The following is a 12,885-nucleotide window of genomic DNA, read 5'->3' on the forward strand; positions in this document are numbered from 1 at the left end:
GCACCACATCCATTTAGTAAAGTGACTGTACGAAGGGTCAGACTGGAGGTTACTGATGGCTTTAGAGGATATTAACACAAAGTCATTTGGTAAAACACATGAGAATTTCTTAATGGATTCCTGTTTTGTCATTTAGCCTCATGGTTACAAAGAATAAATAAATGGCTGTTTGCTTAATAATCTTAATACTGATAATTTACTAATTTTCCACAATCAGCTTAAAAATGTTTCTGACAAATAATGACAGAGGAGGCATGATCTCAGTGTTCAACCAGCAGCTTTCTTGGTCTTCTCTTGCATTGCCAGATGAGTGTGGTTTATTTTGTAATTCTGTCAAGAGGATGAAAAATGTCTACAAAGCCTGTTGTGGCTCCTTTGAGGTGAACTCTCCTGAAGTCACCTCTGGGGAACTGACAGCAACCAGACAGCCCTGGGGAAAATTAATGCCTCTCCAAGAGCTGAGCTGTAAAAGACCATGTGATGCTGCACGGACTCTTTGAAAGCTTCCTCTGATGGGCACCCACTGAAAAGTACTATCCCGTTCTCCACTTCACCGCACTTCACTACACTCCGGCTTTGATTCCTTATCAAATGCAGTCTCTCTCCCCCCCATTTTCCTTCTGCAGTGGGATCCCAGTCCACTCGCTGCATCAGAAACCATAACTGAATAAACTGTTATTATATATCCTCAGTCAGTCAGGAAATTCAGGATACTCTTAAAATATAAAAGTGTATCAAACCACATTTATGTGATGAAGTTTAAGGGACAACTCAACGGGGGGAAAAATCTGATATTTCAAGAATAAAGTCATAACATTCGGGAGTTTCGTAGTTCCTTGAGAAACAGTGAGATTGTTAATCTCAGAAATTTTGGATCCAGAAAGTGTGGAATACATTTCTTAATATTATCTTAATATGACGCTATTAGTCGTAATATTGTGTTTTTTTTCTAATTAAATTACGACTTAATGCTCATAATATTACGACTTTCTTCTTAAATAAGGATTTAATTCTCACAATATTAGGACTTTGTTCTTGTGATAAAATGACTGCTCAATTATTACTTTATTCTCATAATATTATTACATTATTCTCAATGTCTCCTCCTTCAATATGGACCTAATGTTCTGTTGTTCATTTAAATGGTTAAATTGAAGTACAAATTTTGGCTCACTTGATATAATTGTTTTTTACAATGTGTGACCATGTCCATAGTTGAGACCAACACATAATTCATATCCCACTGTGAAACAGCATGTGTGAGATTAGTCATGACTATTAAACATGGTGTTAAAAAAAAGATAACTAGCCTCCCATTGTGGTTCAGTGCAGAAACTGCATTAAGCAGACAGGATAAGGGCAGCACTGTGTATGTCAGGCTGTGAATAGGAAATGACTTGTAAATTATCATTCACAAGTTAAGGTCATTATGAACCATGGCTCTAATCTCACGACTGTATTTCACGGCTGTAATGGTGAAAATGTTAAACGCTTAACACCTAATGCTCTTCAAAGGACATTCACAGAATAAACTGGTTCGTTATACAGTGCTAAGAATACCAATCTCTTATATCATTTATTTTCTGGAATAAATTATTTTTGTGCCTCCATGCCAGTGACAGTCAAGGCCAGAGTTGTTATGGTGTCGGATTGTCCATCTGTCCCTACTTTACTCATGGATGCAATATCCATGTCTAGGAACATCTATGAATGCCTCGAGGGAATTTCTCTAAATTTGGCACAAATGTTCACTTGGACTCACGAATGAAAGGATTTGGTGGTCAAGGTCACTGGGATGTGATGTATTTGGCCACAACCCAAGACTTCATACACACAAATGTCTTGTTGGATAGAAGAATCAAGTGATAACATTTTATATCCAGAAGGTAAAAGGTCAACTGTGTAATCTTGATGTTCTGCAAATGCACTTTTTCTTCAATGCCATAACGCAATATTTCACATTTGGTCGGACAGTGAATTGGTGACACATATCTTTGGTTTCAACCTTCAAATCACTTTGTAGTGACCGTATAGATCTTTGCTGCTTTACAGCATCATCCTCATCTGAAGCTTTGTCAGCTGAAACTTTTAGTTTTTTAGAATTAAACAGGCCGGAACATTATGATTGACAGCTGAGAGCTACTCCCGATTGGCTGTGGGTGGGCTTCTGTGAAACCTTGCTCCAGCAGCTCTATCCCCCTGATTGCAACTGTGCAGAGCATATTGTGGCTTAACACAGAACAAGAGCAACAACAAAATTAAATCAATGTATTTCATGATATCTCCTTTACATCTCAGTCAAACAATACAACATTTTTTAAGTCTACACAACATGTATTATGTGGGTCTGGATAGACATGAGTGTAAACCATGACTGACTAACTGACTGACCGGCTATGACCGTGAGCCGTTAGTTCCACTTCACTTTTGAGTTGAAGAATGACATTTTGGGCCATAAAGAGGGCTGTTGTAGGGCTGCTTTCACTCCCCTTCTGCTGCACAAAGAGGACACACTGTCTCGTTGATAAGTTGAAATGTGAAGAGTGTCAAGAGTCTATCTCGAAGAATGCTGGGAAAACTCCTTGATCACGTCGTAAACCACGGACAATCCCCTCATTCATTGGAATGTACTGGACATAACAAGTTGTTGGTCATAGTTATCTGTTTGGTATAGGTTTGTGCGTACTGACTGATTGATTACCGCTCGTGGATTCCTGAGTCTGACGCTGAATGCTGGTCCAAGCGTCCTTGGCAGTCGCAGCTTCTCTCGCTGCTTTACCCTTTGATATTGTCTCTCTGTTTTTCTTGCTTGTCTCCCTATTCAGCTAACACTTGTTCGTAGACACAAATGTACACATATATTTACGGGGCACTAAAGGAGAGCAGCCCGTGTTTTCAGCTAGTGATTGAGTAGGTTTTACTTGAAGTACTGTTGGAGATATTGTGGCTGCAAGCTGAAACAATGCTTTTGATGGACCAATCATATGTACCTCATATCCCATACGCTCTTCTATCACCTTTCAATACTTATCTGTGTTGCTATTTGTTAGATATTCCCATGTTGCAGTTACACATAGTAAGGACTTGTCCAACCCTTTTATCTTATTTGTTTATCTGTTTATTTAAGAGGGGCAGAGCATGTTAATGAACCATAGTATAAATCCCAGATGTCAACAATTTTTTCGGGAGTTGGCAAGAAAATACATATATGGAGTCATATACCTATATACATATATATTAAGATTAAGATGCATTTATTAGTCCCAAACACATGCACAGACATGCAAAGGCACACTCATGCAGGTAGGGAAATTTAACCTCTGCTTTTGACCCATCTGGTGCAGGACACACAGAGCAGTGAGCGACCATGTACGGCGCTCGGGGAGTAGATGTTGGGGGAGTAAGGTGCCTTGCTCAGGGTCACTTGACAGGGTAGGGAGATCAATCCAGGTTTGTCTTTCGTTGTCTCTTCGTGGAGTCGAACCAGAGACGAACCAGAGAACTTCTCTGCCCATAGTCCAAGTTTCTGCCACTAGACCACCACCTCTCCCACTAGACCACCGCTCTTTCTATATCTATGTCTATGTATATAGACACCAGTATAAAAATACACAATTGAGAAAATAAGGACAAAACCCACTGCACTTTTGGATTTTGGAGTTACTGACACATAAGAGCAAAAGAAAAGATCCTCCATGTCCCACTAGAAGAAACACATATTGAGCCCTTGATGACAATGAGACACATTTTTTTTTCAAGGAAGACAATCCAATACCACTTGCTGTTTTTCAGTTCTGCTCAAGGTTGGTTGATATTTCCTCAGATTTTTCCTTCTCTTTATCTGAATCTTCTCCTGTCATGGTTGTTTATAGAGTCTAGAAACTGAGAGTTGCCGATGATTTTGTAGCGACTGGCGATATGGCCAAAAATTCATATCATGATACATTTCTAATTATTATTTCTTCCTAGTTTAAAAACAGAACGTTGTTTTAAGCTCTTCTTTATGAGCAGAGAATGAACACCTGACAAAGAGCAAAGTCTAAGGTAGATCAATTACGTGTTATACCGCCTTACTGTGCATGCATGTTTGTTATATTGCTAAAATTGCAATACTTATTGATATTGTTTTATTACACAGCCATGTCATTGTCCCACTTATATAATAGTAAATTATGTACTAATTTATGTCCATGTCAAAAATTCAAATTCCGTATTTTGCATCCAACGTGTGATATGAGTGAGAGCACATCTCATCTCTCGGCATCGTCCTTCAAGGGTCACAGGCCGGACACTTCTGTGGCTGCGACCTTTTCATGCTTGTTAAAGACTGCAATCGCTTATTCGTCAGCAGCTCCGTCAGGAAAGGTCCGGGCCATAATGGCACCCTGTTAAATCTGGAGATGAGATTTTTAATGGAAAAGAAACTCCTCTGTGCTTTGTCGGATCCTCAGACATCACAGCCTTGGAGAAAAGACCTTTCTGCCTCCTCCCCTTATTATCAACCTCTTTAAGATGTGGCCGAAAATTACTCCTCCAATAGCCGGCCACATGTTTGTTATTTCGTGTGTGGATCGTGGGTTTCTTATGTAAACCGAATCTGAACTTAAGCATATGGTTTAGATTACTCAAACTATGCCCGCTAATGTCTTTAGATGAAATACATTCAAGAGGACATATTGGGTGGTTCGCTCTTTGGTCCGAGATATTTACCTGAACTAAGTGTGTCTCACACACAGCCCCCTCTGTCTCTTTAGTCCCACTCTAATTGGAGCCGTGTGACTCCTGGGTAATAGACTGTGCCTGACCATGCACAGCTGAATGGAGGTTTTCAGGACAGACTCTCTGGCTTGAGCTGCATTACAGAAGGCTGGCTTGGATTGCTGATGGTTGTTATCTCTGGATCAGTCCCCTTCACTCTCAGAACTACCTATCAACACAAATCAAACACTCTCATCTCACATGTGGGAAATCCACCTTAGATTATAGTGGTTTTGAACCACACTATCATCACAAAATGCTAAAACTATTGCTCTCAGTTCTTCTGACAGACACTGACATTCGGCTTTTACTTTGATATGCCTGTGGACTTCTGCTAACAAGCTTAGATAGTTCTGTTTGAAGAGGCAGAATATTTTTTCTGCTGCTCCACGCTATGCATTTCAAGTTGCATATCCATAGATGGCACTGTGCAGCAAGTAAACTTCAACACTCATATTGCAGTGTCACTTCCCGGAGCGTTTCCTCTAGCATTCCTGTTGCTGTTACTCCCCTATCCCCCCCACCACCAGTCCTGTCAATAACCCAATAATCTGTTCCTGAGATCACAGCTGTGGTTTTAAGAAATTGTTCAGGAGGAAATTCTCCTTCTTTTTTGTGTTGAGGTCAGAGTGACTGATACTGGATGTGGTAATAGGAAATGTCCATCTCTGCCCTGCTATCCAATCTTCATGTTATGACTGGGGTTACACACACAGTCATCTGATAACAGGAGGCTGGAGGAGGAGGAGGTTTGGATGAGTTAACAGTAGATCAAGGCGGGAGTGGTATGGAGGAGTGTTGCCAGGAGAGGCAGTGCTGATGCCACTCTCAATGGATTTATGGATGTGAATTACATTCACCTCTTTTCACATTACTTTCTTCATCCTCAGTTTTATCCTTGAGCGTGGACTTTGGAATCTATTTGCTTTTTACTCAGGGTGGAAGAAGAGTGCTTGAAAGAGTGAAGTCGCTTGGGAGATGTTTGTGTCATGGTTAAGTATTTAGTCTAGTTTCTTTGCTGGATCTCCTGCAAGTATAAACAATTATTTTACTGCTCTTAGAAAAATTGAAGGCCTTTTCCATCAACTAAACAAATAACCCAACTTTTTTTCTTCGAGGCAAATTAAAGGACAGTTTTTTCAGGACAAGGGGCAAATCTGGCCACACACTCAAATCCTGCAAAAGGAGGTGCGTCTCTACTGGGGCGACTGTGTCAGTGATTTATTGTGAAGTTCAGCACAGTGAGCAAGCACTTTGCACGGAGCTGTGGGATTCTCTAATTCTGTCACGGTGCGAGCAGAGGGAACAGCGCAGCCCGCTAACCTCAGCTCCTCGCTAAAGACAAAGACGGTCTTCAGAGAACTCCACCACTGTCCCAGATACATCATCTGACTCGCACCAGGATGCCTGGACCTTAATCTTTCCGTGTGTGTCCTCAGAGCAATGAGAGGGTATAATTTCTCACAGATAAACATGCAGAAACGCTCCCTTTTGCTTTATGTTTGAGCGTTCTTTTTTTTTCACAGTTCACTAAGGGGCTAATTGTTGTGGTTTCCTGCTGTAGTTTACATTCCCAGAGCTGGCGAGCAGTGTTTTTACTGGGAGTCTGTAACCATGCAGACGATATTCTGGGTTGTCAGACAGACCAGAGCTTCTACCAGCGCAGGGAGCTGTCTGAGAAAGTGTGTGTGCGCGTTAGTGTTTTTTCTTTTAATGTTTGTGTGTTCGTTTTATGCGAGCTGCGGAGTGCAGCCAAGCCCGTACAATGAAGACACCACCGCCTCTCATCGCTTGTCCCATCTGGAACACGTTAATCCAGCGAGGACTCCGACTCGCTCTCGCTCTCGCTCTCTAACTCTAGTTTTGTTTCTTTTCCCCTCTGCCTGTCTGTCTGACGCTCTCACCTCACCCCCCCCTCTCTCTCTCTCTCCCTTTCTCCCTCTCCCTCTCTCTCTCTCTCTCCCTTTCTCCCTCTCCCTTTCTCCCTCTCCCTCTCGATCTCTCTCTCTCTCTCTTTCCCCCCTGCATCTTTCGGTTCATGCTGGCAGGTCCAAGCAGGAAACCCAAATATGTTGAGAGTCCTCGTGTTCCTTCTGATGCCATCGTGTCAGCGCTGAGGAAGGTGGCCGATAACAAGGAGTCCTCGCACAATGGTGAGTTTCACCTTTTTGTATCTGTCAGCTTGTGGTCTTTGCAGAAACTGTAAAAACGTTGTGTTAAGTCAAATATGATTGTGTAGGAGTCCACAATGGTGCCTTTATATGTCATCTGTCTTCATAGCTGCATGTTTGTTGTGTGTTAGAGAATAGCAAAGGTAAGACCTCATAAATGACTGCATGAGTGTTCACTTAAAGATCCAGTTCCTTGCCCTTTATACAAAGAAACAATTGAGTTGTGTTTATTTGAAAGTGTGTGTTTAGATTACAGAAGAGTCAGTTTTCCTCTGTGTGGAGACACACTGTCGCACGGAGGCTCTAAATTAGTTTCCCATGCAATGTAATGATGAGAAGCTCTTTAAATGCTTGCTAACTTTGCACATGCATGCGTGTGTTCTTGTGCTTTCTGTGTTACTGCTGCTTATTCACTCCTGTGATGGAAATCGTGTGTATTGTTGCACAAAATGCTATGTTTTGATATCTGTAAGAGCGAGATGTCTCAAATTCCTGCCGTATGCTGAAGTGGGGTTGTAGGATGGGATATTTTCAGCAGCACAGACATTGTTCCCTCTCATTGTACATATGAGGCAGACAGTAGTAACCCAGCACAGCCCAGTCACTGTTGATGTTACACACCAAGGCACGAGGGTGTGTCCGACATTCAGCTGGCACGGAGAAGTGTTTGGGCTTAGAGAGAGAGGGCTACCGGCAGATAGTGGACGCCAGATAAATGTTGTCTCGTGACAGCTGGTGTGCTGCCGACTGTTAGCGAGATAGTGTAATGACACACCTGGTTTGGATTTCTCACAGTTTGCATACGGGCAGAATCTGTGCGGTTGGGCAAATAGTGAGCACGAATTCTTTGTGTATGAATTCAAATCAACTGCAGTAAATTCAGTTCAGCTCTCCCTTTTCTGTCTCGTATTCCTCCTGCACTGCCCTGGTCCGCAGACCTGAGATGCCCCTTGAAGCTCACGTATATAAACATCAACATTCATATGCCTGTGCTGTCGTAAAATCAATCACTCCTACGTGCTTCCCTCCTACCTGTCTTTGCTTTCCAACACAGTGAGGAAAAACAATGCTTAATGTGAGTGCAGAAAATGTTTAAAAAAAACACAACACGCTTGTGTTGTTTTGATTTTAAACTTGTGTTCCCAATGGTGCCTCTTCTCTGATTTCAGTCGAAGCTAAAATTACTCTTCAGGTGATATACCAGACCGAGCTATCTCGCAAGTAAGTGACAGATCTACTGACCAACCCTCGTGAGAATCTTTTCACTGCAACAAAATGCAGAGAAGCACCAAACAACTTAATCCAGTTGCCAGTCTAGGATCTTTCTAGATCAGGGGCCATAAAGGGGCCGCGATTTACATCATTAAAATGCTAAGAAAATACAGTTGTCATATTTATTGTTAGTGTCAGTGACTAGTTTATTGTTAAAGAAATAGACTACTGGCAGTACTGGGGCTCTTCAGGAGCCAGTCCGATTTCTGCTGGAGCCAGTGCCCCCCTGGATCTGCCCCTGACTTCAGGCTCAAACACAGGGAATACACAAAGATTCCGAGCTATGATTTTAAATTGAATTTGGCTTTCTGTGTTGTTCCTCTGGTCTTCTCCCAATGAAGCAGAGAGCAGTTACAGATCTGGTCAGTTTATGACAAATGAGAAATGACACTGCAGAACAGTCATACCCAGCCTTTATGAGGGACATTTTTATGGCTCATAACTGCTGAAATAAGAGCAGAAGTCTCTTTCCTTGTGCAGCACCAGATGACCAAGACATTTCAGTCTGATTCCGGTATCGTAAATTCTGACTCATCTTACTCAGGACTGAAGAAAAAACCTGTTTTTATAGTTGGTTTGTGTGTGTGTGTGTGTGTGTGTGTGTGTGTGTGTCTGTGTTTGTGTGTCTGTGTGTGTGCTGTTCTTCACCTGATGTGTGCAGTTAATCAATAAATGTAAGCAGACAAGTCAGGGCGAAGATATCCACCTCCTTCTCACAGCCCTGTTAAGCAGGTAAAATAAGTTGACTGCTGATAAATTAGAACCGGCAAACTTACCCAGCTCGTTATCTACAATTAGGTGCTGTATATATTCTGAATTGATGATGGCTGTTTGTAGTTGTCAGCTGTAGGAAGAGCTCCAATGTAGCTGAAAGATATTTGAGCTCAACCACATACGCTTTGACTCTCTTTTTCCCCCACATGAGCAAATTCCTACATTTTATATTTGACGTAATATGGTGTCTGAGGCTACATCCAAACTATCTCAGCTTCAGGCCACATCCATGCATCATGTGACCAGTCACGTACAGTGGGTATGCTCATGGAGGTGTTAACAGGAAGCACGTGGTTATTAATCACAGAGGTTGGCTACAAATTTCAATGGTGAGAAGTTTTCTTGGCTTTTAACAAAGACAACAGCGTAAGCATCCCTTGTAATTAAATATCCATGTTGCATTGTACCCTGGTAGTTGAAGCTGTGGCTGGTTGTTTTCTCCCAGAAAGGGTTTATGTGACAGGAGCCTGACGAATCAGAGAAGGCTTTGTCATGACCAAAAACACCCAATCAGCAAGTGGTTGTCAGTGTCTACGTCTGCACATCTCAGTTTCTGCCTCTTCAGACTGTAATGTAGTCTTGGAGTTTTCAAACAAAACATATTAGTATTGTTGTAGTGTGAGTTTCTCGAAAGGCCGTTTAACATCGGCTGGATTAATTTGCATTACTTGTGCATCACACATTCCATGTGACAAGGACGTAGTCATTATTTTCTGTCAATGAAGAGAGCATATCTCAGCCAGTTGTATCTTATTTCAGAGAGGACAAACAATGCTTGCTTCTTTTTCTAGCTGCTGAGGCAGGACTAGATGGTACGTTCGACATAGCAGCTTTTGTAACAAGGTCAGCGTCAGCATGGAATGTTGATACCGTGCCGGAAGAATGCGGGTCGGAAAATCCATTGGGAGAACTGGAGAGCTCTGCGACATTCAGGCCACACATCAAATGAGTTGTGAAGGGGCTTTTTGTTTTGGTTGTGCCGAACGATGCCTGTCTTGAATTTGTAAAAACTTTACTTGAACAGCAACAGCTAAGTCGTTTTTTTTTAGATTTAAGATTTTTCCCACCCTATGCATTTTTTTCGGTCTACACGTCAGCTGGCTACTCTCAGATATGATTAATGCTTGCATGTGGACTTTGAATTTATTCATTTGCTCTTCTTTTGGGTTGGATGGTCTGCGTTCCAGCGCTCTGTGTTGTGGACGACCAGGAATGACTGTCGGCTAAGAAAAGGATTTGACCTACACAAGAGTCCCTTCACATAGCAGCGCGGTTAAGGAGGGACAGAGTTTCTTGTTGCACATGTGTAAATGCAATGTGTATTTTTATTTTGTCCTCCAGCACACTGATGTTTGTTTATGTGTGTATGCGTGTGCGTCCGTCCGTCCGTCCGTCCGTCCATGTGTGTGTGTGTGTGTGTGTGTCTGCAACAGACGGTCAACAGTGTTAAAATTGTTTCAGCTGTGGTCCCAAGGCTCTGTCTCTGTCAATCAAGACTGAGCCTCAAGTCTTGTCCTCTGCCACAATTGTCTCTCTCTTCTGAACCTCCCACCATGTTACCAACCCACTGAGACACAAGCTCAAACCTTCAGCACCTGTTTCTCCATATACTGACTATCTTGTCAATGCTGAAACTACCAATATTATATGGCAAAGTAGTAGTTCCATTCTGTGTATTTCCACCACGGAAAACATCTGGTTGTGGTAATGTGACCACTCATTGTCAGTTTCCCGTACAGTGTCTGTTACTCATTTGTTAACAGCATTTGGAGATTGTGTCATTCATTGTACTGTTTTGTCTTTGGCAGAATACAGGCCCAGCAAGACTCTGTGTATGTGTGTGTGTGTGTGTGTTTGGGTGTGGGTGTGCGTGTGTGTCAGTGTCAGTGTGTGTGTGTGTGTGTGTGTGGCTCTGTGTGCGCTGCCTAAATGTGATCTGATCTTTTTCTGAATTCCTGATTGAAACATCTAATCAGAGAAAAGTAATCTGATGCAGAATCTCTCACCCGCAGCTGGGGTCCTGACAGGCTGCATGCAAGGAATATTTTTGCATGTTTGAAACCATGGCGACTCTGGCAAGGTTCTGAATCGGCCATTCATAAGATGATACAGATAACATTGAATTATTCATTTTGTCCTTGGCACCTTTCCGGAAGTAATAATCCCTTTTAATTTCTAAATGGAGATTTGAATTGTAAACTATTATGAGATAATGTAATATGCTCACTCTAGAAGCCACTAGACTGTATGATATCAAACGCATGTTAAGAAAAACGTGTTTTATTTGCAATGTCAGGGAGGTGTACTCCAGTACCCACAATCCTCAGGTATAATAGGGAGCTCTCTGATTGGTTGAGGTTGTGTTACAATGAAAATGTTCACCACAACTGCGAAAATCCGGTCGGCTATGATCAGGTCATCAGCGTTACATTACATTGAGCACAGAGCAACCATGATTTCCTTACATACTGCGCTTTGTTAGAGACGAGGAAAAGACATCAAGTATTTTATGGTCCCGATTCATCTCGTGGCGGCTCATTCTGGTTCCACACTTAAAAACTGTTAAAATACATTTTTTTTTTTTTTCTTTTCTTTTAAGATTTTTCTCAAACTTCTGTGGATAAATTTAAAATTAGAGCTGTTCTAAAAGTGGCTGGTTGCTGTTATTGCTCTATTGTGAAATGGGGACTGCAGGTGAAACAGTTTCCCTAAAGATTAGACCAGGTAGATCACTTCTGCATAAAACATCTTTTTTGAAGACACAAGCCCATTTGTATAATCAAGGCTGATTGTTAACAGTTTATAGAAAACAAGATGGTATTCATAAAGCCCTCATTCACTTTCTCCACCGAGGGAAAACTTTGTGGCATCTAAGATGAATGAGGTGGTTCTTCTGCTTCTCAAAGACGGATCAGGTTTATTGTTGATTACTTGTTTTAATCAGCAGCTGCATGATGAAATCCGTGTTGCCATTCTTCTTTACCTAATGAAGAGGCTTCGTTGAATTGAGACGTCAGTCAAACTATGATTATTACCACCATGCCATCCCCAACTCCCAAACCTCATTTTACTTGGAGATTCTGTGTCGGGGACTCGGTCTAACCTCAGTATGGGATGTCTCATTGGACAAACCCATCTGCGCTCTCCAGCGACAGAGATTTGCGGTTCTATCTTTGGAATGTGCGATAGGCGCTCGGTGTGCTTCAGGGGAGCACGTCACCTCAAACCTCTGGACTTTAAAACGGTGAGGCAGGATGCATGTTCTCATTGAGGGTTCATTAAACAGGCTCCACTGTTGTGGTAATGAAACTCCAGCTGCTAATGAGCACCGGCTGGATTGTTTTCTCAGCGCGGAGAGAGCCGAGACAACTCTGTGAAGCCAGTCTGTTCAGGGTGCCCCACCTCCTCCTACTCCATCCTTCTCCCGCTCCTCCTCCTTCCTATCACTGACTGCACCACACGGCTGCTATTTCACAGCTGCTCATAAACTTCTTCAGGCGGCAGATAACAAAGTTGTTTTGTTTTTTCGCCTCAATTTGCTGTACAGTTACTGGAATAACAAAGTGGTTCCAGCTACATCCTCGGTTTTTCCATATCTTCCAGGATGGTTTTTTAAACTTATCAGATACTTGGTAGTGCAGGCAGGCAGCCAATTTACATCAGGTAGACATTTTAATTTATATCCGCCTTCCCTCCAGATAAATACAATCATTTTACCTTGTGTAATGGCAACGCTATGGTTGGCCCTCTGCCACAGTTTCATCATCCGCACAACAGAATCATAAATATTGTCAGCTATGACATTATTAAACCGATTCATAAAGTTGTGACGGTGTTGTTCGAGGACAGAGCCATTGTTGCTTTCACAAACAAAGTCCTGAGGTCATTTAAGGTCCATACGGAAGGGTTT

At 42.2% G+C, this 12,885-nt stretch overlaps 1 protein-coding gene across 2 annotated transcripts in view; it reads left to right on the forward strand.

The window, feature by feature from the left end:
- tanc1b (tetratricopeptide repeat, ankyrin repeat and coiled-coil containing 1b) overlaps window positions 1–12,885 on the forward strand; it is a 99,728-nt gene that overhangs the window by 34,919 nt on the left and 51,924 nt on the right. For both annotated transcript variants that reach the window (XM_062401975.1, XM_062401976.1), the window contains exon 4: window positions 6,807–6,911. In XM_062401975.1, the coding sequence (XP_062257959.1) occupies window positions 6,807–6,911 (105 nt within the window). The remainder of the gene's footprint in view (window positions 1–6,806; window positions 6,912–12,885) is intronic.

The sequence above is a fragment of the Platichthys flesus genome, chromosome 13 (assembly GCF_949316205.1).
Source record: "Platichthys flesus chromosome 13, fPlaFle2.1, whole genome shotgun sequence".
Classification (NCBI taxonomy): domain Eukaryota; kingdom Metazoa; phylum Chordata; class Actinopteri; order Pleuronectiformes; family Pleuronectidae; genus Platichthys; species Platichthys flesus.